This window comes from Macaca nemestrina, chromosome 20, assembly GCF_043159975.1.
Source record: "Macaca nemestrina isolate mMacNem1 chromosome 20, mMacNem.hap1, whole genome shotgun sequence".
In the NCBI taxonomy this organism is placed as follows: domain Eukaryota; kingdom Metazoa; phylum Chordata; class Mammalia; order Primates; family Cercopithecidae; genus Macaca; species Macaca nemestrina.
The window spans coordinates 13280645-13300710 of NC_092144.1; the positions used below are offsets into that span (position 1 = coordinate 13280645).

At 57.8% G+C, this 20066-nt stretch overlaps 1 protein-coding gene across 6 annotated transcripts in view; it reads right to left on the bottom strand.

The window, feature by feature from the left end:
* LOC105486892 (regulatory factor X1) overlaps nucleotides 1-20066 on the bottom strand; it is a 47628-nt gene that overhangs the window by 12255 nt on the left and 15307 nt on the right. For 5 of the 6 annotated variants that reach the window (XM_071088228.1, XM_071088227.1, XM_071088229.1 and 2 more), the window contains 8 exons: nucleotides 11682-11791; nucleotides 11383-11466; nucleotides 10330-10437; nucleotides 8769-8885; nucleotides 7626-7721; nucleotides 6929-7258; nucleotides 6155-6249; nucleotides 228-612 (listed from right to left, as the gene is read on the bottom strand). In XM_071088228.1, the coding sequence (XP_070944329.1) occupies nucleotides 228-612; nucleotides 6155-6249; nucleotides 6929-7258; nucleotides 7626-7721; nucleotides 8769-8885; nucleotides 10330-10437; nucleotides 11383-11466; nucleotides 11682-11783 (1317 nt within the window). In that variant the 5' untranslated portion in view covers nucleotides 11784-11791. The remainder of the gene's footprint in view (nucleotides 1-227; nucleotides 613-6154; nucleotides 6250-6928; nucleotides 7259-7625; nucleotides 7722-8768; nucleotides 8886-10329; nucleotides 10438-11382; nucleotides 11467-11681; nucleotides 11792-20066) is intronic. The other variant, XM_071088230.1, reaches the window with a different exon arrangement.

Below are 20066 nucleotides of genomic sequence, written 5' to 3' on the forward strand. Positions count from 1 at the left end.
GTATTGTTTTAAGAAGTTCATGCCTATCAACTGAGGCCCAGAGAGGCTGAGTAATTTATCTGAGGCCACACAGCATTCAATCCCAGGACATCTGCATATGTGCTCTTCATTGGGGGCCACACAGGCTCCTGCTAACGGTGGTTGGTAACCACTGTCATGGACTGGGCTTCTAGTGCCCACCACCCACCACCACCTGCCTCCTCTGGGGCCCAGGCTGGGGCACTTACCGTGGCTGGTGAGGCACGGGTGGTGTGGGAGTAAGACTGGCTGGCACTGCCCAGCATGTAGCCACCTTGGATCACATAGGTGCCTGCTCCGCTGCCGCCGCCTCCGGTGCTGCCACTGCCACCCCCGCCACCGCCTCCTCCGCCGCCGCCACCACCACCACTGCCACCACCTCCGCTGCTGTTGCTGGCCCCAGCCCCAGTGCTGGTGGAGCTGGCGACGACCTGGCTGCCGGACACATACATGGGCATGGAGCCACTGCTGGCCACTGCCTGGGAGGTGGCAGGGGTGCTGACCTGGGCGGCCGTGCCCGCGGCCTCGTAGTAGCTGGTGCTTGCCGTCTGCGTGTACAGCGGCGTCTCAGGGTAGGGGTAGGTGCTGGAACGGCTAGGAAAGAGGTAAAGCCGGGGTAGAGTCAGGGGGATGAGAAATGGGGGGCCAAGGTGCATGACTAGGCAGGAAGGGGGGTACCAGGAGGGGACTGGGGAAGCAGCAGCCCCCCTGCAGCAAGGAGCAGATCCTAGCATTCACCTACAATGGACTGGGTACCATCCTGAGTGCCTGATGGGCAGTATTTCATGTAATCATCAAAGCAGCCAGTCCTCTGGCATTGGAGTCACTTTCCCCACTACGGAAATTAGGAAATCAAAATAGAAGGGTAAGGGAACTCAGCCGGGCATGGTGGCTCCTGCCTGTAATCCCACCACTTTGGAAAGCAGAGGCAGGAGGATCGTTGAAGGCCAGGAGTTCAAGACTAGCCTGGGCCACATAGTGAAAACCCATTTCTACAAAAAATATAAAGATTAGCCAGGCGTGGTGGTGCACACCTGCAATCCCAGCTACTTGGGAGGCTGAGGCAGGAGGATCCCTTGAGGCCAGGAGTTCAAGGCTATAGTGAGCTATAACCATACTACCACTGCACCAAAGCCTGGGTGACAGTGAGACCCTGGCTTTTTATTTTTGTTATCTTATTTATTTATTTACTTATTGAGACAGAGTCTCTCTCTGTCACCGAGGCTAGAGTGCAGTGGCACAATCTTGGCTCACTGCAACCTCCACCTCCTGGGTTCAAGTTATCCTCCCGCCTCGGCCTACCCAGGAGCTGGGAATACAGGGGCACACCACCACACCGGGTTAATTTTTGGTTTTTTTTTAAGTAAATTCGGGGTTTCACCATGTTGCCCAGGCTGGTCTCGAACTCCTGACCTCAAGTGATAAGCCCGCCTCAGTCTCCCACAGTGCTGGAATTACAGGCATGAGCCACATGCCTGTAACCACACCTGGCTGACCCTGTCTTTTTAATTAAAAAAAAAAAAAAAAAAAAAAAACTTAAGGGTTAGGGAACTTGCAATGCTACACATTTCATTAAAAAGTAAATTTGGCAAGTGCTTTGAGTACCTACTGTGTGCTAGGCACTGTTTTACACACTTTGGACACAGCAATGGACAAGAATGAAAAGCCCCGGCCCCTGGAGGAGTTGACAGTCTAGTTGGGGAGACAGGCAAGAAGCCATGTGCAAAGGTAAATGAGAGATCATAACAGAAGGTGATCAGCCAGTGAGTGAAGCAGGAAGGGGGTGGGGCTAAAGAAGGCGACGCTGTGATTGGAGGAGACCATCAGGAAAGCAGATATGTTTCCCCTGAGCCAAGCTACCTATCCCAGGATGGGAAATCCTCTCTCCTTCAGATATCCCGTGATGGGATGGGCACCGGTGACACAGGCTTGAGGCTGCAAATCGTCACAAGCATAAAAACCACCAGGGGTTCAACCTCAAGGGGCTGTTAAATAAAAGATGATGGGGCCGGGCGCGGTGGCTCAAGCCTGTAATCCCAGCACTTTGGAAGGCCGAGACGGGCGGATCACGAGGTCAGGAGATCCAGACCATCCTGGCTAGCACGGTGAAACCCCATCTCTACTAAAAAATACAAAAAACTAGCCGGGCGAGGTGGCGGGCGCCTGTAGTCCCAGCTACTCGGGAGGCTGAGGCAGGAGAATGGCATAAACCTGGGAGGCGGAGCTTGCAGTGAGCTGAGATCCGGCCACTGCACTCCAGCCTGGGCGACAGAGCGAGACTCCGTCTCAGAAAAAAAAAAAAAAAAAAAAGATGATGGAATCCTATGCAGGGGTGAAAGAGAAGGAGGCAGGGCTCGTCGTCCCCGGAAAGAACAAGCTCCAGAACCTACCACAGGGCAGATAAGAGGCAGAGAAGGGTGGGGACCGTGTGACCGAACAACAGGAAAGAATGCGTTGCATGTGGTATGCATGTCTGTCATCTGTGAGCGTGGAGGGCTCCATCGAGGGGGACAGGCGAGGGGCACCTCTCACCATCTCACTAAACATCATTGGACGTAGTTTTGATCTTTGAACTCTTTCAAAGTACTAGTGATGAAAAACATAGCATTAGGCCAGGTGCAGTGGCTCACACCTGTAATCCCAGCACTTTGGGAGGACGAGGCGGGTGGATCACTTGAGGTCAGGAGTTTGAGACCAGCCTGGCCAACATGGTGAAACCATCTCTACTAAAAATACAAAAATTAGCCAGGCATGGTGGCAGGCACCTGTAGTCCCAGCTACTCAGGAGGCTGAGGCAGGAGGATCACTTGAACCCAGGAGGCGGAGGGTGTAGTGAGCTGAGATTATACCACTGCATTCCAGCCTGGGTGACAGAGTGAAACTCCACCTCAAAAAAAAAAAAAAAAAGAAAAAGAAAAAGGGGGGCGGGTAGGCACAGTGGCTCATACCTGTAATCCCAGCACTTTGGGAGGCCAAGGTGGGTGGATCACCTGAGGTCAGGAGTTCGAGACCAGCCTAGACAACATAATGAAATCCTGTCTTTACTAAAAATACAAAAAAGCCAGGTGTGGTGGTGGGCGTCTGTAATCCCAGCTACTCAGGAGGCTGAGGCAGGAGAATCGCTTGAACCCTGAAGGCAGAGGTTGCAGTGAGCCAAGATTGCACCATTGCACTCCAGCTGTGCAACAAGAGGGAAACTCCATCTCAAAAAAAAAAAAAAAAAAAAATTAAACATCCAGAAAGACAGCGTGGTCAGTCAAGAGGCAGCCTGACTCAAACTCTGAAGGTGGCAGGGGAGGGAGCCATGCAGGCCCGAGTGGTTGTGGGTGAACAAAGAGAGGGAGTTGACAGTGGAAGGAGATATGGAAGCATGGTCTTTGTCAGATACCAGGTCCAGCTCTCGATCTTTCTGTCCTGCCCTATGTCTACCACACAAAATGACACCAAGAGCACATGACCTGAGCAAGTGCCCCCACTTCTCCAAGGCGGGGGCCACAGCCTGCTCACTCCTGGGCACCCAGCATGCAACGTGTGCTGCAAAAATGTTGCTTCAGTAGACGGTTGCTGAATGACTGAATAAATGAATGCGTGCGGCTCTGGATGTCCCCCAGAACAGGACCAGGGATGGAGGCCCAGAGGCTGTGGCTTTGGTCTGGGTGGGGATAGGGCTGGCAAAGGGTTGGGAACTCACAGTAATTCACTCAGAAAGAGAGACAGAAGGAGTGGGCAGTTGACAGCAGGAGTGGCCCCCAACAACTTCTTGTAGCAGAAAAATCTGATAACAACGATGAACTAGGTACAATCACACACACTACGATCACTGAGTGAGGGATTCAGACAGGCAAAGGAGAGACAGCAGAGACGCTACCAGGGATGGAGCAGGAACCCTCGGAAACCAGGCTCCTCTTTGCAATGCCCCGTCTGGCCCCTGCCAGCTTGGCTCAACCGCACAGTGAAAAGATTAGCAGCACTGGAAAGAAACGGATGGAACTGTGAGGTAGCTGGACGCCAGGGACCAAGCCTTACAATTCAGGTGCCTGGACCAGGCCCCTTGGGGTCGGTCACAGCATCATGACTCTAGGACTAAGTCAATCCATGAGCTAACCAATCCCAGCGTTGTCCCCAGAAGAACATGTGGCAGGGACGAATAAAATCACGCAAATGCAAAGAAAACCAAGTGAAACCTCTAGAAACTAAACCAACGGTAACTCTAGTACTGCAGCAATTTCTGTGGAGATGGGAGAGGCAAGGTGGCATGGAGGACCCCCAGTGAGGAGCCAGAGCTGGGACTGAAGCGGGGCCAGGATGTGGCACCTGCCTGACATGGCTCATACACAGGAATGTTAGTGCTGCACCCAGGGAGGGGAAGAAGCCCCCTACGCATCACTGGGTGGGGACTGATGACATCGTGGCTGCTACATCTGTACAGGGGTTATTACACAGCAGCTAAGAGGGTGACCAGGATCCACGAGGACACGTGGGAGAAGAGCCAGGAAAGAAATAAGGTATGGATGGAATGTCCTGCCTCTATTTCTGACCAAAAAAAGCGGGTAGAGGCTGGGCACAGTGGCTCATGCCTATAATCCCAGCACTTAGGGAGGCCAAGAGGGGAGGATCACTTGAGTCCAAGAGTTCGAGGAGATGAGCCTGGGCAACATGGCAAAACCCTATCTCTCTAAAAATAAAAAATTTAGCTGAGCATGGTCGTGCACACCTGTAGTCCCAGCTACTAGGGAGGCTGAGGTAAGAGGACTGCTTGAGCCCGTGAGCTGCAGTGAGCCCTGATCGTACCACTTCTCTCTGACCTGGGTGACAGAGTGAGACCCTGTCTCAAAAAAAAGAGAAAAAAAGAGATCACTGTGGTGGCTCATGCCTGTTATCCCAGCACTTTGGGAGGTGAGGCGGGTGGATCACGAGGTCAGGAATTCAAGACCAGCCTGACCATCATGGTAAAACCCCATCTCTACTAACAATACAAAAATTAGCTGGGTGTGATGGTGTGCGCCTGTAATCCCAGCTACTTGGGAGGCTGAGGCACGAGAATCGCTTGAACCCAGGAGGCAGAGGTTGCAGTGAGCTGAGATCATGCCACTGCACTCCAGCCTGGCGACAGAGTAAGACTCCGTCTCAAAAAAAAAAAAAGAAAAAAAAGGGCCGGGCGCGGTGGCTCAAGCCTGTAATCCCAGCACTTTGGGAGGCCGAGATGGGCGGATCACGAGGTCAGGAGATCGAGACCATCCTGGCTAACACGGTGAAACCCCGTCTCTACTAAAAAATACAAAAAACTAGCCGGGCGAGGTGGCGGGCGCCTGTAGTCCCAGCTAATCGGGAGGCTGAGGCAGGAGAATGGTCTAAACCCGGGAGGCGGAGCTTGCAGTGAGCTGAGATCCGGCCACTGCACCCCAGCCTGGGCGACAGAGCAAGACTCTGTCTCAAAAAAAAAAAAAGAAAAAAAAGAAAAAGGAAAAAAATGGGTAGAGGGCTAGAGTTTCTGTTCTTAGAATATCTCTGGAAGGAAACAAAGAAACGGGTCACAGCATCCCCTATGGGACAGGGTTGAGAGTCAAATTACTTTTTTTTTTGAGATGGAGTCTTGCTGTGTCGCCCAGGCTGGAGTTGCAGTGGCACGATCTCGGGTCACTGCAACCTCTGCCTCCTGGGTTCAATCAATTCTTCTGCCTCAGCCTACTGAGTAGCTTGAGTTACAGGTGCCTGCTACCACGCCTGGCTAACTTTTGTATTTTTAGTAGAGACAGGGTTTCATCATGTTGGCCAGGCTAGTCTTGAACTCCTGACCTCAAGTGATCCACCCACTTAGGCCTTCCAAAGTGTTGGGATTACAGATGTGAGCTACCGCGCCTGGCCATTTTTTTTTTTGGTTAAAAACCAGGCTCATTTGACTCCCAAGCCCCAAGCTACGCCAGGGTGCCTTTTCCAACCTTCGAGGGTCCCTCTGCTTCGCCACTTTTCGTGACTGTGGCGGCCCCTGGGGAGTGCCCACCTGTGTGTCTGTCACCTGAGGCCTTGAAGGCCAGATGGCCTGCTGGGGGCTGGGACTGGGGCCTGGTGTCCTGGGAGCCTGGGGAGGGTCCAGGGCAGACCCGACTCCCTCACCCACCCCTCTCCCTTCACTTACATGGCACTGGCCGTATAGCTGGCATCGCCGCCCTCCACATACTGCACCTGGCTGGAGTACACGTGTGGGACGGGCACCTGCTGGAGCTGCTGCACCTGGGGCAGAGGAAGGGCACGTGGAGGGTCAGGCGTGGGCCAGCTCCTACAGTTCTGCCTCTAAAGGGCTGGTGTCCACCCAGGCTATCCCTGACGCCCAGCTCCCGGACCCCAAGCGTGGCTTCCGGACTCTCAACAAACCTCCCTGGAGGAGGCCAGGGCTGGGGATCAGATCAGGAAAAGCTGTGTCAGGAGGAGAAGCCGGGACTCTCGGCTTTGACTGGGGACAGCAAGGGTGGGGCCTGATGGGCAGTGGAGGGGACCCGAGACAGGGTCCTGCAGTGGGCGTGAAGGTTGGACCCCAGGCACAGGGGCAAGACTATCGCTGGAGCCAGAGTGTGGAGCCACAGAAAGGGCCTCAGGGGCGGGGTCTGGAAACAGGGCACAGGATGTGAGGGGCGGAGCCTGGGGCCCCGGTTGGTGGGACAGAACCTGGAATCACTGACAGGGCCTTAGGGGCGGGGCCTGAGTCCCCCAACCTCCATCCCCCCACCCTTGTCTGCAGGGGCGGAGCTGGGACCTGGACTGGGCTTGGGTGGGGAGTCAGAGGCGGGTCCCCAGACCGACCCGTCGGGCGGAGGTGGGGTCTACAGGGCTTGCGGGGCCTGGTGGGCGGCCCAGACCGGGCGCCCCCGCCCCCGCCCGCCCGCTGCCCCCCGCCCGTGCGTCCGCCACCTACTTTGAGGGCCGTGGCGGCCGTGCCGAACACTAGCACCTGGGGGATTCTCTGGATCCTGACCCTCTGGTCGGGGCTGGCTCGGGCCGGGAGCCGGGGCAGTGGCTCGAAGACCACTTTCTGCTGCGGCAGGAGCAGGTGTGGGGGCAGCACGCCCACCAGCTCCACCCACTGCTCGGCGCCCGGCTCGTAATGGGGCGGCGGCGGCTCGGGGCTGCCTAGCTGCGGGGCCTCGCCGCTGCACGCGGGCGGCCGGGGCGGCGGCTCCGGCGGCGGCGTGGGCCGGGGATCTCGCTGCTCTGCCTTCCTAGCGGGAAACTGACTGCCTGAGCTCTGGAGGACAAACAGAGACACTGGGGGGTCAACGGGGGCGGCCGCGGGTGGGGCTCCAGGCCTCCACCCACCGGGTTGCTGAGCGCGCACGCAGCCACCCGAGGGAAGATCCCCGCCGCCCGGGGTCTCGAAGAGGGGTTAGAACTGACCCAGGGCCACGCAAGAAAGAAGCGGGATTTGAATCCAGATCTCTCTTAGCAAAACCTGGACCCTGAGCTGCCAGGGGGCCAGGAAAGAGGAAGGATCTAGGGCAGGGTCTGCAGCTCACTGAGGCATTTCCCTCCCTGCGGCCTCAGGGGCCTGCACTCCCCAGCCCCAGCCCGGGACCAGCCCCTTTGCCCCTGGGGTAGGAGGGGGAGACACACACCTCTTGAGCCACGTGGACTGGCTGGAGGCCCTGCACGGTCAGCGGCTGCACCGGGCCGGCTTTGGGAGCTTGTGGAGTGGCCTGGACCACAGACCTCTGGGAGGGGAAAGGCAACGTTAAGATGACCATGGCAACGATGGCCGTCAACCCACCCAGCCCCTGCACGGGCGACCTTCTGTAAAGCTCACAGCAGGCCGTAAGCAAGAGGCTGCCGTTTTCCAGCCAAGCAAGGAGGGTGCTGGATCCATTACTAATGGGTACCTACTCACAGGGGCAAAGTGAGGCTCCCAGGAAGCGGCAGGGCTGAGTTGAACCTGGGACTAACTGCGGGGTCTCTGCTCTCCGCCCCCTCTCCCTACAGGCCCCTGAAGCTGTGCCAAGAACCCGCAGGCAAGGCCTTGGGTTATCTTTCGTCCCCACCCCGCCCCCCATGTCAACTGTCTGCCCTCTTCTGTGCTGTGGTGGGGATGCGGGGATTATCCTAGGGGTGCAGAGCCAGGGACAGAGGCTGGTGGAAGAGGGTGCTGAGTGGAGAAGCTGGGGCCTGGACCCAGGTCTGGAGGTTTGGGGGGCTCTAGCGCCAGGCAGGGGAGTATCTGTGAATTCTCTGGGACAGGGTTTCTGTTTACACTTGGGAAAGGGTCCATGGATTTCATCTGTTTTCAAGGGGCTGGGAACCCCTCAACTTCGTTGGTAACAACCAGGTGGCACACAGTCCCAGTGTCTTAACCTGCGCCGGCTCAGGGCTCTGCCTCCTTGCAGAGGCTGGGTGTGGATTTGGGCACTGGGTCCCCTCCCTGAAACCCTGCCCAGAAGGAGCCAGGATGTGGCCTCAGGGCTTCCTTCAGGCAAATGGGCCCAAAGAGGCTCAGGTGGTTTCTCCAAGTGGTTCCCCTGGCCCACTATGCCCCAGTCTCCTTCCAGGAGGTCCAATTTCCTCCTCCCCACGGCTCCCCCATCCTCCAGCCCCAGGATGCTGAGTCTGGAAACAGGGAGAGATGCTTATCAAAGGCCAGGGTGGCAGGCCGGGGCTGGACCCACAGGGGCTGGGCTCTAATAGGCCAGAGGCACAGTCATGGGGGGCTGCAGAGGCTGCCTGGCCGGTACCCCTGGCCCGAGCTGCTGCCCGCCTTGGCCTGGCACCTCTTGGGTGACGGGGACACTCTGCTGGACGCCGTGGACCTGCAGCTGCTGTGGCACCGTGCCCGTGGGGGCCCCAGCCGTCTTGCTGGAAGAGCTGTTGGCCTGCACCGGCGACTGCTGTAAGGGAAGGAGACACAGGAGTGCCGCTGGGGTGCGTTCGCATCCTCTCTGGGGTGGATTCGCACTCCCTCTGGGACACCCGGGCCCTCACACACACCCTTCTCAGGAGAGCTGTCTGGGGAGGGTGGCAGCCTGTGGGGACCTATCCCAACCACCCAGGCTGCTAACTGACTGCGTCCCATGCATCCAAATGCCTACTCCCTGCAAGGGCCCCAGTAAACTCCTGGCAACGATGGGGGTTTAACCCTCCCCAGCAAGGTTGGCTGATGGTGGGTGGTGCCCCCGGCACCTCTGACGCTCTCCAGGGGCTGATCCTCAAAGGTTATAGCAATGACAGCAGCCTCTGGTGTGATACTGGGCCAACTCCCACCAGACACTGCACTGAGTGCTCTGAATGTACTCATTGGAATCTCACGGCACTCCCACTTCCCAATGGAGGGGCAGAGGGGAAGGGACAAGCCCCAGGTCACACGGCTGTAGGCGGTGAGGCGCAGGGCTGAGCCCAGGCAGGCTGGCCATGGAGCACTGTGTTTGCTCTGAGCTCCGCTGTGCCTCAGGCTGTAATGCCCACCGCAAGCTGAGGGGTAGTTGATACCATTAGTTGTTTGACACAGAGAAAACTGGGGGCTCAGAAGGCTCAAAGGGGCTGGGTGTGGTGGCTCACACCTGTAATCCCAGCACTTTGGGAGGCCGAGGTGGGCAGATCACCTGAGGTCAGGAGTTCAAGACCAGCCTGGCCAACATGGTGAAACCCCGTCTCTACTAAAAATACAAAAATTAGCCGGGCGTGGTGGCGCACGCCTGTAATCCCAGCTACTGAGGAGGCTGAGGCAGGAGAATCGCTTGAACCTAGGAGCTGGAGGTTGCAGTGAGCTGAGATTGCGCCACTGCACTCCAGACTGGGGGACAGAGCGAGATTCTGTCTCAAAAACCAAACAAAGCTCAGAGGCCTGCCCAGAGTCTCACAGGAGAAAGCGGCCGGGCCAGCCATCTGCCCCCAAGCTCCTGATGCAGACAGCATCCACAGCCTGGCTTCAACACCCTCATTGGTGGTGGGGTCCCCAGAATCTACCCTGTGGTCCGAGGCTTCCTGGAAGAGACTGTCCCACCCTCCGGAGGGAAGAGGAACCCGCTTTGTTTCTCGAATGCAGTTCCCTGAGCTGGAGCTGCCAGGGCCATCTCAACCCAGGAAATCACCTCCTTCTCCCAGAGCAGAGCTCCACGGCCGCTTAGCTCAGAGCTGGCAGATCCAGGAATTGGGCAGCTAAGCCACCCTACCTGGGGTCAAGAAGGGCGTCGCACTGGGAGTGAAGAGGGAAGCAGGACTTTGGAGGAGCAAGTAGGCTTGGCGGGGGGCAGGGAGCCCCAAATATACTATAGGGATACATTGCTGACCTGGGGAGACATCGGGGGGAGGGCGGCTGACAGGACCACCACTTACCTCTGGGGGTGAGTGCACCTGCTGGGTACCGTGGACTGTCAGGGAGACCTGGCCACCTTTGCTGCCTGGGGCTGCGCTCTGCACCACCAGACGCTGTGTGGGAAGAGCCTGGAGCCAGGGAGGGAGAGGGAGGGCAGATCACTGATGACAGCACCGAGCATCTGCGCAGTGCCAGGCGACATTCTAAGTGCTTCACGCCTGTTAGCTCACAGAATCGCCCTGACAGCCCTGATGAAGTTCAGCTACTGCCCCCGCTTCGCAGAGGGTGACACCAAGGCTCAGGACGGCAAAGGCGCTTATCTGAGGTCCTAGAGCCAGGAAGTGGCAGAGCCGGAGTTGTTGTCAGGCCATGTGGAATGTGCTGTCATCCTTAAAACCCAACAGTACTAGGCTGGGTGCGGTGGCTCACATCTGTAATCCCAGCACTTTGGGAGGCCGAGGCAGGCGGATCACCTGAGATCAGGAGTTCGAGACCAGCCTGACCAACATGGTGAAATCTCGTTTCTACTAATAATACAGAAATTAGTGGGGCATGGAGACGCATGCCTGTAATCCCAGCTACTCAGGAGGCTGAGGCATGAGAATTGCTTGAACCTGGGAGGCAGAGGTTGCAGCGAGCCGAGACCGAGCCATTGCAAAACCCGACAGCACTTTGTCCAGTTCTGTGCTGATCATTCAGAAACGGGTGAGCCTGGCACCTCATGTGCAGCCTTCTGGGGCACAGACCACCCTGTGCTGGCTATGGACTCCTGACTCGAAACCTGGCCTTGGGTTCTCTGCTTCAGGACACCAGGCTGGACCCGTAAACCACCTTCCCAACTATACATCCTATTCTCTCTCCTGAGATGGCTCCTGCAGCTCCTCTGTCCCCGATGGCCCCTGCCTGATGTCTCACCCTGGGGAGGTGGACTGCCCAGAGCCAGGAGGTAGGGCAGCCCCTGGATGGGGCGTCTTCCTCCGATCCTGGTGAGGACAGATCCTGGTTTGCCACAGGGGTTGGTCCTCCACCCTGAGGGAGCCTTCCAGGGTGGGGGCCAGGTACACCAGCCTTACCTGCTGGGGCACTTGGATGTTGGTCAGCTGGAGGGGCGACACGTGGCCCGGCTTGGCCTGCACGCTCGTCTGGACCAGCAGCCGCTGTGGAGACAAGGCAGGAGGAGCTGAGCTGCCGCTTCCCCCAGGGAGGCCTGGTGCGGCTGGGTGGCGGGCGGCTGCTGTGCACATCTTGATAAGAACAGGTGAGCAGATGGCTCCAGCAGGAAGCAGGGAGGGGAGGCGAGGCCCCCAAGGCCGCAACCTGCACTGCCCCCCTCACAGGCCCTCCCCCACCCCCTGGGAGGGCCACATCCTACCTGCTGGGTGCCCTGCACCTGCTGAACCACCTGAGTAGGAACACCGGTCTGGCTGGCAGTGGAGCCGGGGCTGGCCTCCGACACCGTCTCGCTGGCCCGCATGGCACCTTCTGTGGGGAGGGGCCACCAGGTCAGCTCTGCCTGCTGTCCCCACCCCCAGCCTAAGCCTGAGCCCACCTGGAGGGGAAGATGCAGCCTGAAGCCAACCCCCAGCAAGGTCAGGCCCCTCCAAGCCCTGCTTACCCCCAGCCAGCCCTGACTGCACCCATCAGGGGCCCACGTGGCAGAGTGGGCTGGGGCCTGCAGGACCGAGGATCCTTAATACCTGGAAGCAGCCCTCATCAGCTTTCCTAATCCTGAAGCCAGACCAGATAGGGTGACTGAAGAGCTATGATGCTCAAGACCCGGAAGGCTGGGCCCTTCCCAGCAGACGGGACTTGTGGATAGGCAGGGAACTGACTGTCCACTCCAGGGTCCTGGCAGTGCTGGAAGGACCGAGGCGCTGGGGCCACATTCTCTGGGATGACCCCTGACTTCCCAGGAGTGGAAGCTGCTCGGAGGAGCGGTCCCTGGAAGGTCTTGCTAGCCTGTGGCCAAGTCCTCCCTCCCCGACCCTCTGTCCTCAGTGGGGTGGGGACCACAAGGGGCTTGGAGTCGGGGAGGCAGGTACTCACGCTGACAGGCAGCTGAGAAGAGGCAATCATAGAACATGGTGCTCGTCCCCCACCGCCCCACCCGCCCCCTGTCCGTCTGTCCGTCCAGGGGGGCCTGCCTGCTCCTCTTTGCTCCTTGCCCGCCTCTATAGAACAGCAGGGTGTGCAGGTGGCTTTATACCAACAACCTTGGGGCGCTAATCCCCCCGGTGGATGTGGAGAGCCTGCCTGCCCTCTTGGGAAAACACGCCCCTCCCCAGCAGAGCAGGGCCTTCGCGGGGCTGGGGCAGCGCTACGGGCTGAGGAGGGAGGTTGGTACCCGGAGACGCTATCGGGCAGGCACAGGTCAAATTTCATGCACATCTTGCTAAGTGATTAGCAGGGGTGCTGGGGGTAGAGGCAAGTGTCCCCAAGAGGTGCTGGCTAGAAGACCCTCACCCCAGCTGGGACGCCATCCATCCCATCCCCTCCATGTGACCTGGTTTACCCCCAGCAGCTCCAGAGGCCGAGGTGGGGCTGGGGGTGGACATGTACCTGCCCTTCCTCCACTGCCAAGGAGCCAAGGTCCCAGGCGCATTTTTCTTGTGGATTTAGAGGGGTTTATCCAACCCCCGGCAGCACTGAAGGGCCACGGGCAAGGAGTTATCACTGCACACGCTAGTGTTGCTTCTGGCACGCTAGGTGTTATGTTAGACTCTGGACAGCCAGAGAGAGTAAGAGCTTTTTTGTATTTTGAGACAGGGTGTCGCTCTGTCACCCAGGCTGGAGTGCAGTAGCATGATCTTAGCTCACTGCAACCTCTGTCCCCTGGGGTTCAAGCAATTATCCTGCCTCAGCCTCCCAAATAGCTGGGACTACAGGTATGCACCACCATGTCCGGCTAATTTTTGTATTTTTAGTAGAGATGGGGGTCTCGCTATATTGCCCAGGCTGGTCTCGAACTCTTGGACTCAAGCATGTCCACCTGCTTCTGTCTCCCTAAGTGCTGAAATTATAGGCGTGAGCCACTGTGCCCGGCTGACGTTAAGAGCTTTTCATTTTTTTTTTTTTTTTTTTTTGAGACAGGGTCTCACAGTCACCCAGGCTGGAATGCAGTGGCGCAATCTTGGCTCACTGAAATCTCCACCTCCTGGTTCAAGTGATTCTCCTGCCTCAGCCCACTGAGTAGCTAGGACTACAGGCACCCTCCACCATGCCCAGCTAATTTTTGTGGTTTTAGTAGAGATGGGGTTTTGCCATGTTGGCCAGGCTGCTCTTGAACTCCTGGCTTCAAGTGATCCGCCCGCCTCGGTCTTTCAAAGTGCTGGGATTACAGGCGTGAGCAACTGCGCCCAGCTGACAGTAAGAGCTTTTATAACCCATTTTCAGACAAGGCAACAGAGACCAGAAGCAAGGACGTGATCTGTCCAAGGTCAAATGCACCATCCACCGTGCAGGCCACGACACAGGTTCCCCTCTGGGCCCACACAAACCTCATACCACACATGGAAACTGGAGTCACTGGTTCTGCCTGGGCTGAGCCCCAAGGGCAGGGATGTGTGGACTTGGGTATATGGGCACAGGAAAGAAAGTAAGCTGGGGGTCTACGGGGACCCAGGTATCCAGACTTGGTCTCGGGTGTCCAGGCAGGGCACAGGAAGGAGAGGGGCCTGGACAGGACAGCAGGGTTATCCAGGGCAGATGCAAAGGCCAAGTCAAGGACAGAGGGCATGAGTGTGTGTTAGGGGCGGGGGTTGCAAGATGTGGGAGGAGGTGGCAGGGGAGGCCTCTGCGTGGCCACATGTGGGCTGTGGGGCATTTGGTCAATCCCAGGCCTGCCTGACCAGCTGCCCGTGCAGCCAATTCCACAGGCCCCTATGTTTTGCTGAATCTTCCCTGGTATCTTTAGGCTTCCCTGGGCCATAAGGGAGGAGGCCCTCACTGAGAGGGCCCCTCCTGAGAGAAACCCGAGACAGCCCCAAGTCACGTGACCGGCCCTGCACACCTGGGTCCGTGGGGCCCAAGGACTCAGGCCCAGCCTAAGGGATAGTGTCTCACCCAGGAAGCTCAAGGTGGGCAGGGAGTGGTGGGCTGGCCCCCACCACCTCCGGGGCTCAGGGACTGGTCCCTGAGCAGGACCCACAGCAGGAGGAGGCCTGGGGACCTGCTGGGACCAGGTGGCTATCTCCAGGAAGCAGCCTTGCCCGTCTCCTGCCTCTGGGGTAGCCCTCAAGGCTGGGACCCCGTGCCTGCCAGCCCAGGAGGGCACCAGGGGATGCGCCACGAGGCTGAACAGGTGAGCCTGAGCGACTCGTGCGGATGAGGGCTTCCTGTGCAGCTGTCCCTGTCTGCCTGCGGCCGGGGCAGGGCCCCTCCACTGCTGGGTCTGGCCCTCTCTGTGTTTCAGCGAAGGGAAGCCCGGAGGGGAAGTGGGGGGTGGCGCTGAGTCTGCGAGCGAGCGTCTGCATCTCTCTGCCGGAGATCGCCACTCTGGGCATGTGCAGGAGGCCAGGGAGGCCCCCACTGTCTCAGGAAACGGCGGCCGATTTCCTGTCCCTGAATCTAACACATCAACATCTCTGAGCAGTGGAATGACTCTGACAAGTGGGCACCTGTCCTCCCCAAGCCCCGCCCTTCCCCATCTAGACCTACTCAAACATTAAATGAGCTACTTGGGGGAGCCCAGGGGAGACCCGAGAGGCTGGGCTCCTGGCATCCACTGTGGGGGCCTGGCCCCCTTCCCCATGGACAAATGAGGCCACCTGACTCTCTGCCTCCTGCCCCAGGGGCTCCTGGAGGGGCCCCTGCTGCCCCTAGTGTCCTCTGTCCTGTGTCTGCTCCAACCTCAGTTTCCCCATCTGTGCTTGAGAATGCTGACAAACGCCCTCCACTTCCCTGTCTGGACACAACTCTTCTTGGACCCCCCAAACCCCAAGTGAGAGAGAAGCGGGGAAGAAGGGCTGGACTCGGCCCCTCCTTCAGGGCGGCCCTGTTCCCTGTAGGCCAGCTCAGTTTCACCTTCCGGGGAGTGGCTGCCAGAGCCCACAGCACGCTCCTCCCGCCTTGGGTTCTGGGAGAGTCTGATGGCCTCTGAGGACAGGGATTTATGGATCTAGTATTGTTCCTGACCAGGGAAACTTGATCTTCCTTCCTACCACCTCCAAAGTCACCTTTAGGCAGGGCAGGCGTGGACTGGGGCTGGGTGAGCTGTGTCTGGTGTTGGTGTCGGCTGGCGTCCAGCCCCAGGCTCCAAGTCTGGGTCCAGGCCCCTCCCTTCCTCTTCCCTGCCGACTCCCTGGGTCTCTGGTCAGCTCCGATTGCTCCTGGCTTGGGAGAAGTCCCAGGTGCCTTATGGCAGCCTTCACTGGTGTCAGTTACTCCCGCTTCCCCGGCGCTCACGTGGCCCCGGCCACCCTTAGATGAGGAGGGGCGCTAACCTGGCAGAGGCTCAGGGAGGAAGGCTGGGGAGTTACTGCAAGGGGTGGGGGAGGGGACAGCTGGCAGGGCACAAGCCAACCTCCTCTTCCTCAGAACAAATCCAGGAAGCACTGCCCAGTGACCCTTCTGGGGACAGGCTGGCAACTGCCAGAATGTAGATGGCAGGGAAATGAAATTCCCTGGGACCACTGTGAAAGGCGACTAAGCCACCACCTGACCAAGTGAGCCCCAGAGAGTTCTGGGGACAGCAGGGTTGCTGCAGCCGGCCCTCCTGGGTACAGAGTACCCTCCTGGGAGCACTACCAAGATGGCGGAGACAGAGGTCACCTCTCCATGCCCCGCAGCTACTTAGAGTCCCGCCTGGCTCTGTCTGACCCAAAGACCATGCCTTGCTCTTGACTTCTTGCTCTTGTTCATGCAATGGCACGATCTCAGCTCGCTGCAACCTCCACCTCCCAGGTTCAAGCGATTCTCCTGCCTCAGCCTCCCCAGTAGCTGGTACTACAGGCACACGCCAACACGCCAGGCTAATTTTTGTATTTTTATTAGAGATGGGGTTTCACCATGTTGGCCAGGCTGGTCTTGAACTCCTGACCTCAGCTGATCTGCCTGCCTCAGCTTCCCAAAGTGCAGGGACTTGGTCTTGACTTTGAAGCACCAGGGCCTCCCTGGGGGAGTGCGGGAAGAGCTGGAGAAGCCAAGGCCAAGAGTGGAAGGACTTGGGGAGTGGTGGAGCCTGGAGCTGTGTGCCCACTCCAGACCCTGGCTCTAGGGAGCCTGGACCCTGAAGCAGGTAAGACCCACACCTAGGGCGTGGATCAGGACCCATCAGACACTCTGGGGGGCAAGCAGAGTCATCCACTGGTGACATGCGAGGCCTCTTGCAAACAGTCAGCCATGCAGGAGCTGACAGGACATGATGGCTATGCTAGGTGCTCCTCTAGGCTGTTCTGGGTCAGGCTGGTGCTCCTCAGTCATTCCACAGAGACTGAGCACTGACAGAGCCCTGCCTGCAGGTGGGCACCCCCCCCTCCCATTATCATAACTTCAAGTGGTGATAAGTGTTAAGAAGACCAGCGGGCCGCAGTGGTTCATGCCTGTAATCCCAGCACTTTGGGAGGCCGAGGCGGGCAGATTACTTGAGGTAGGGAGTGCGAGACCAGCCTGGCCAACATGGCAAAACGCCATCTCTACCAAAAAATACAAAAATTAGCCTGGCGTGGTGGTGTCCCCTGTAATCCCAGCTACTCAGGAGGCTGAGGCAGAAGAATCGCTTGAACCTGGGAGGCAGAGGTTGCAGTGAACTGAGATCGCACCACTGCATCCAGCCTGGGTGACACAGTGAGACTTTGTCTCAAAAACAAACAAACAAGAAGACAGAGAGTGAGCAGTGGGGGCAGGGGCAGGGAGGTGTGGGAGTCAGAAAGGTGGTGTCTGAGCAGAGACCTGAGGGAGACAAGAGGCAAGCTCCCAGAGGGTCTGGGGCAGGCAGTGCTCCTGGCAGAGGGTACCGAGTGCAAAAGTCAGGTGGCAGGACTGAGCCTGGTGGGTTTGTGGAGCTGTAGGAAGGCCAGGGGGGCTGGACCAGGTATGTGAGGGGATGGGTGGAAGTGGGCGAGGCTGGGAGGCTGGCAGGCCAGAGTTGAAGGGGCTTGGCATTTGCTAGTAGGGGCACAGGGTGTGTGGAGCGGTTTTTTTTTTTTTTGAGACGGAGTTTCACTCTTGTTGCCCAGGCTGGAGTGCAATGGCACAATCTTGGCTCACTGCAACCTCCACCTCCCAGGTTCAAGCAGTTCTCCTGCCTCGACCTCCCAAGTAGCTGGGATTACGGTGCCCGCCACCATGCCCAGCTTATTTATATACACACACACACACACACACACACACACACACACACACACACACACACACACACACACACACACATATATATATAGAGAGAGAGAGAGTGTGTGTGTGTGTGTGTGTGTGTGTAGCTTTTAAAGCCCTTTTTTTGTCAGGTATCAGGGGAAGGAGCCTGCTCTCCCAGAGTGAGAAAGCCTAGGCTGGGGTTTCTCAAAGAGGGCCCATGGAACCACCTGGCTTGGAGCCATCAGGGTCGAGCTAGGATGTGACGGGACCTAATGGGCAGTTGTGAACCAGCTCCCTCTGGCTGCTGGGAGGGGTCAGACTGTGAGGGCAGAAGCTGGACCAGGATTGGGGTCGTAGAAGTGGAAGAGGCAGGTGGGTTCTGGAAGAGTTTAGGAGGTGGAGCCAAGAGGTCTTACTCAAGGAGGAGTAGGACAGAAACAAGACTGACCGTGGGCCTGGGAGGATAAGAAAGTCTTGAAGGAGAGAAGATTTGAAGAGGGAAAAATGCAGAATTCAATTTGGCTGCACTGGCCTGCAGCGAGTTCAACACCGAGTGGATGAGTCAAGAGTGGCTAGATGTGGGGTCCTGGGGTTCAGGGTTGCAGCCCAGGCTGGAGACCTCGGTGTGGGCATTGAGAGCTGGGACACAGGATGAGGCCATTATGAAAGGAGAACTACAGGAGCTAAGAGAGGTTCCCAGGCCTGAGTCTGGGGCTCTCCCTCCTTTGTCGACAAGGTCAGGGAGATGAGGAGAAGCAGCAGAGGGGACCACGGAGTGGCTGCAGGGGGGTGGGCGGAGACCAGGGCAGAGGGCTCCTGGAGGCCTCACAGGAGGGGATCTTTGGGGAAAAGGGGGCCAGCGGCAGGGGGTCCAGGAGCTGGAGGTTCCTGGATAAAATGGGGGCTTGGCTGGGCGTGGTGGCTCACACTTGTAATTCCAGCACTTTGGGAGGCTGAAGTGGGAGGATTGTTTGAGGCCAGGAGTTCAAGGCCAGCCTGGGCAACATAGTGAGACTGTTGCTACAAAAAAATTAAAAGATTAGGCTGGGCGTGGTGGCTCATGTCTGTAATCCCAGCATTTTGGGAGGCCGAGGCGGGCGGATCACGAGGTCAGGAGATCGAGACCATCCTGGCTAACACAGTGAAACCCCGTCTCTGCTAAAAATACAAAAAATTAGCTGGGCCTGGTGGCGGGCGCCTGTAGTCCCAGCTACTTGGGAGGCTGAGGCAGGAGAATGGCGTGAACCCGGGAGGCAGAGCTTGCAGTGAGCTGAGATCGCGCCACTGTACTCCAGCCTGGGTGACAGAGCGAGACTTTGTTTCACCCAAAAAAAAAAAAAAAATTGCCTATAGTCCCAGCTACTTGGGAGGCTAAGGTGAGAGTATCACTGAGCCCAGGAGTTGGAGGTTACAGTGAGCCATGATTGCAACACTGCACTCCAGCCTGGGCGACAGAGCAAGACCCTGTCTCAAAAAATAAATACATAAAAAATAAACAAAATGGGTGCTCTTCCACCTTGATGGGTGGATCAGAAGATCTGCAAGAGGGGGATTAAGTCATGTGGAAGGGACTAGAAGGAGCAATGGCAGAAGCGTGTCCTGGATATGGGCGATGCTGCTTCATCCAAGGAGAAGGCAGAGGTGGTGGGTGCAGATGCACCCCAGGAGTTGGGCGGGAGAAGGGGTCCCTGTGGTTGCCTGATGGTACTCTGTCCCCAGTAACGCTGCCTGCAGGGTCAGGAACCAGAAGCATAATATGAGACAGAGGTGATGGAGGTGAAGGCGGGGTAGAGGGAGAATGGGTTTCTTGGAGCATGAAGTTCACTGTTAAGGAAATGTTGCAGGATTTCTGAGCAGCGCTGAGACCCACCAGAAGCTCACCAGTCCGCAGCCCGACCTCAACCAGGGCAGGGCTGTGTCTACACAGGCAGGAGGGCACTAAGTGTGGCGCTCATGTGGACATCTCCACTCCGTCCATACAGTAAAGAATCACTGCCCTGAGTCCCTGCATGTCCCCATCCCAAACCTCTCCCAGAGGCCCTGGACCTCTCATGTGGACACTGCCAGAAGCCTCTGGGACACTGCCCAGGGTCCCAGCCCCATCTGCTCTGTTCCACGACGGGGCCAATTGCTACACTTTTCGTTATTTTTTTTTTTTTTGAGATGGATTCTCGCTCCATCACCCAGGCTGGAGTGCAGTGGCACAATCTCAGCTCACTGCAATCTCTGCCTCCCGGGTTTAAGTGATTTTTCCTGCCTCAGCCTCCTGAGTAGCTGGGATTACAGGCTCGTGCCACCACACCCAGCTAATTTTTATATTTTAGTAGAGACGGGGTTTCACCATGTTGGCCAGGCGGGTCTCGAACTCCTGACCTCAAGTGATCCGCCCATCTCGGCCTCCCAAAGTGCTGGGATTACAGACGTGTGCCACTGCACTTGGCGAATTGCTACATATTTTGATGAC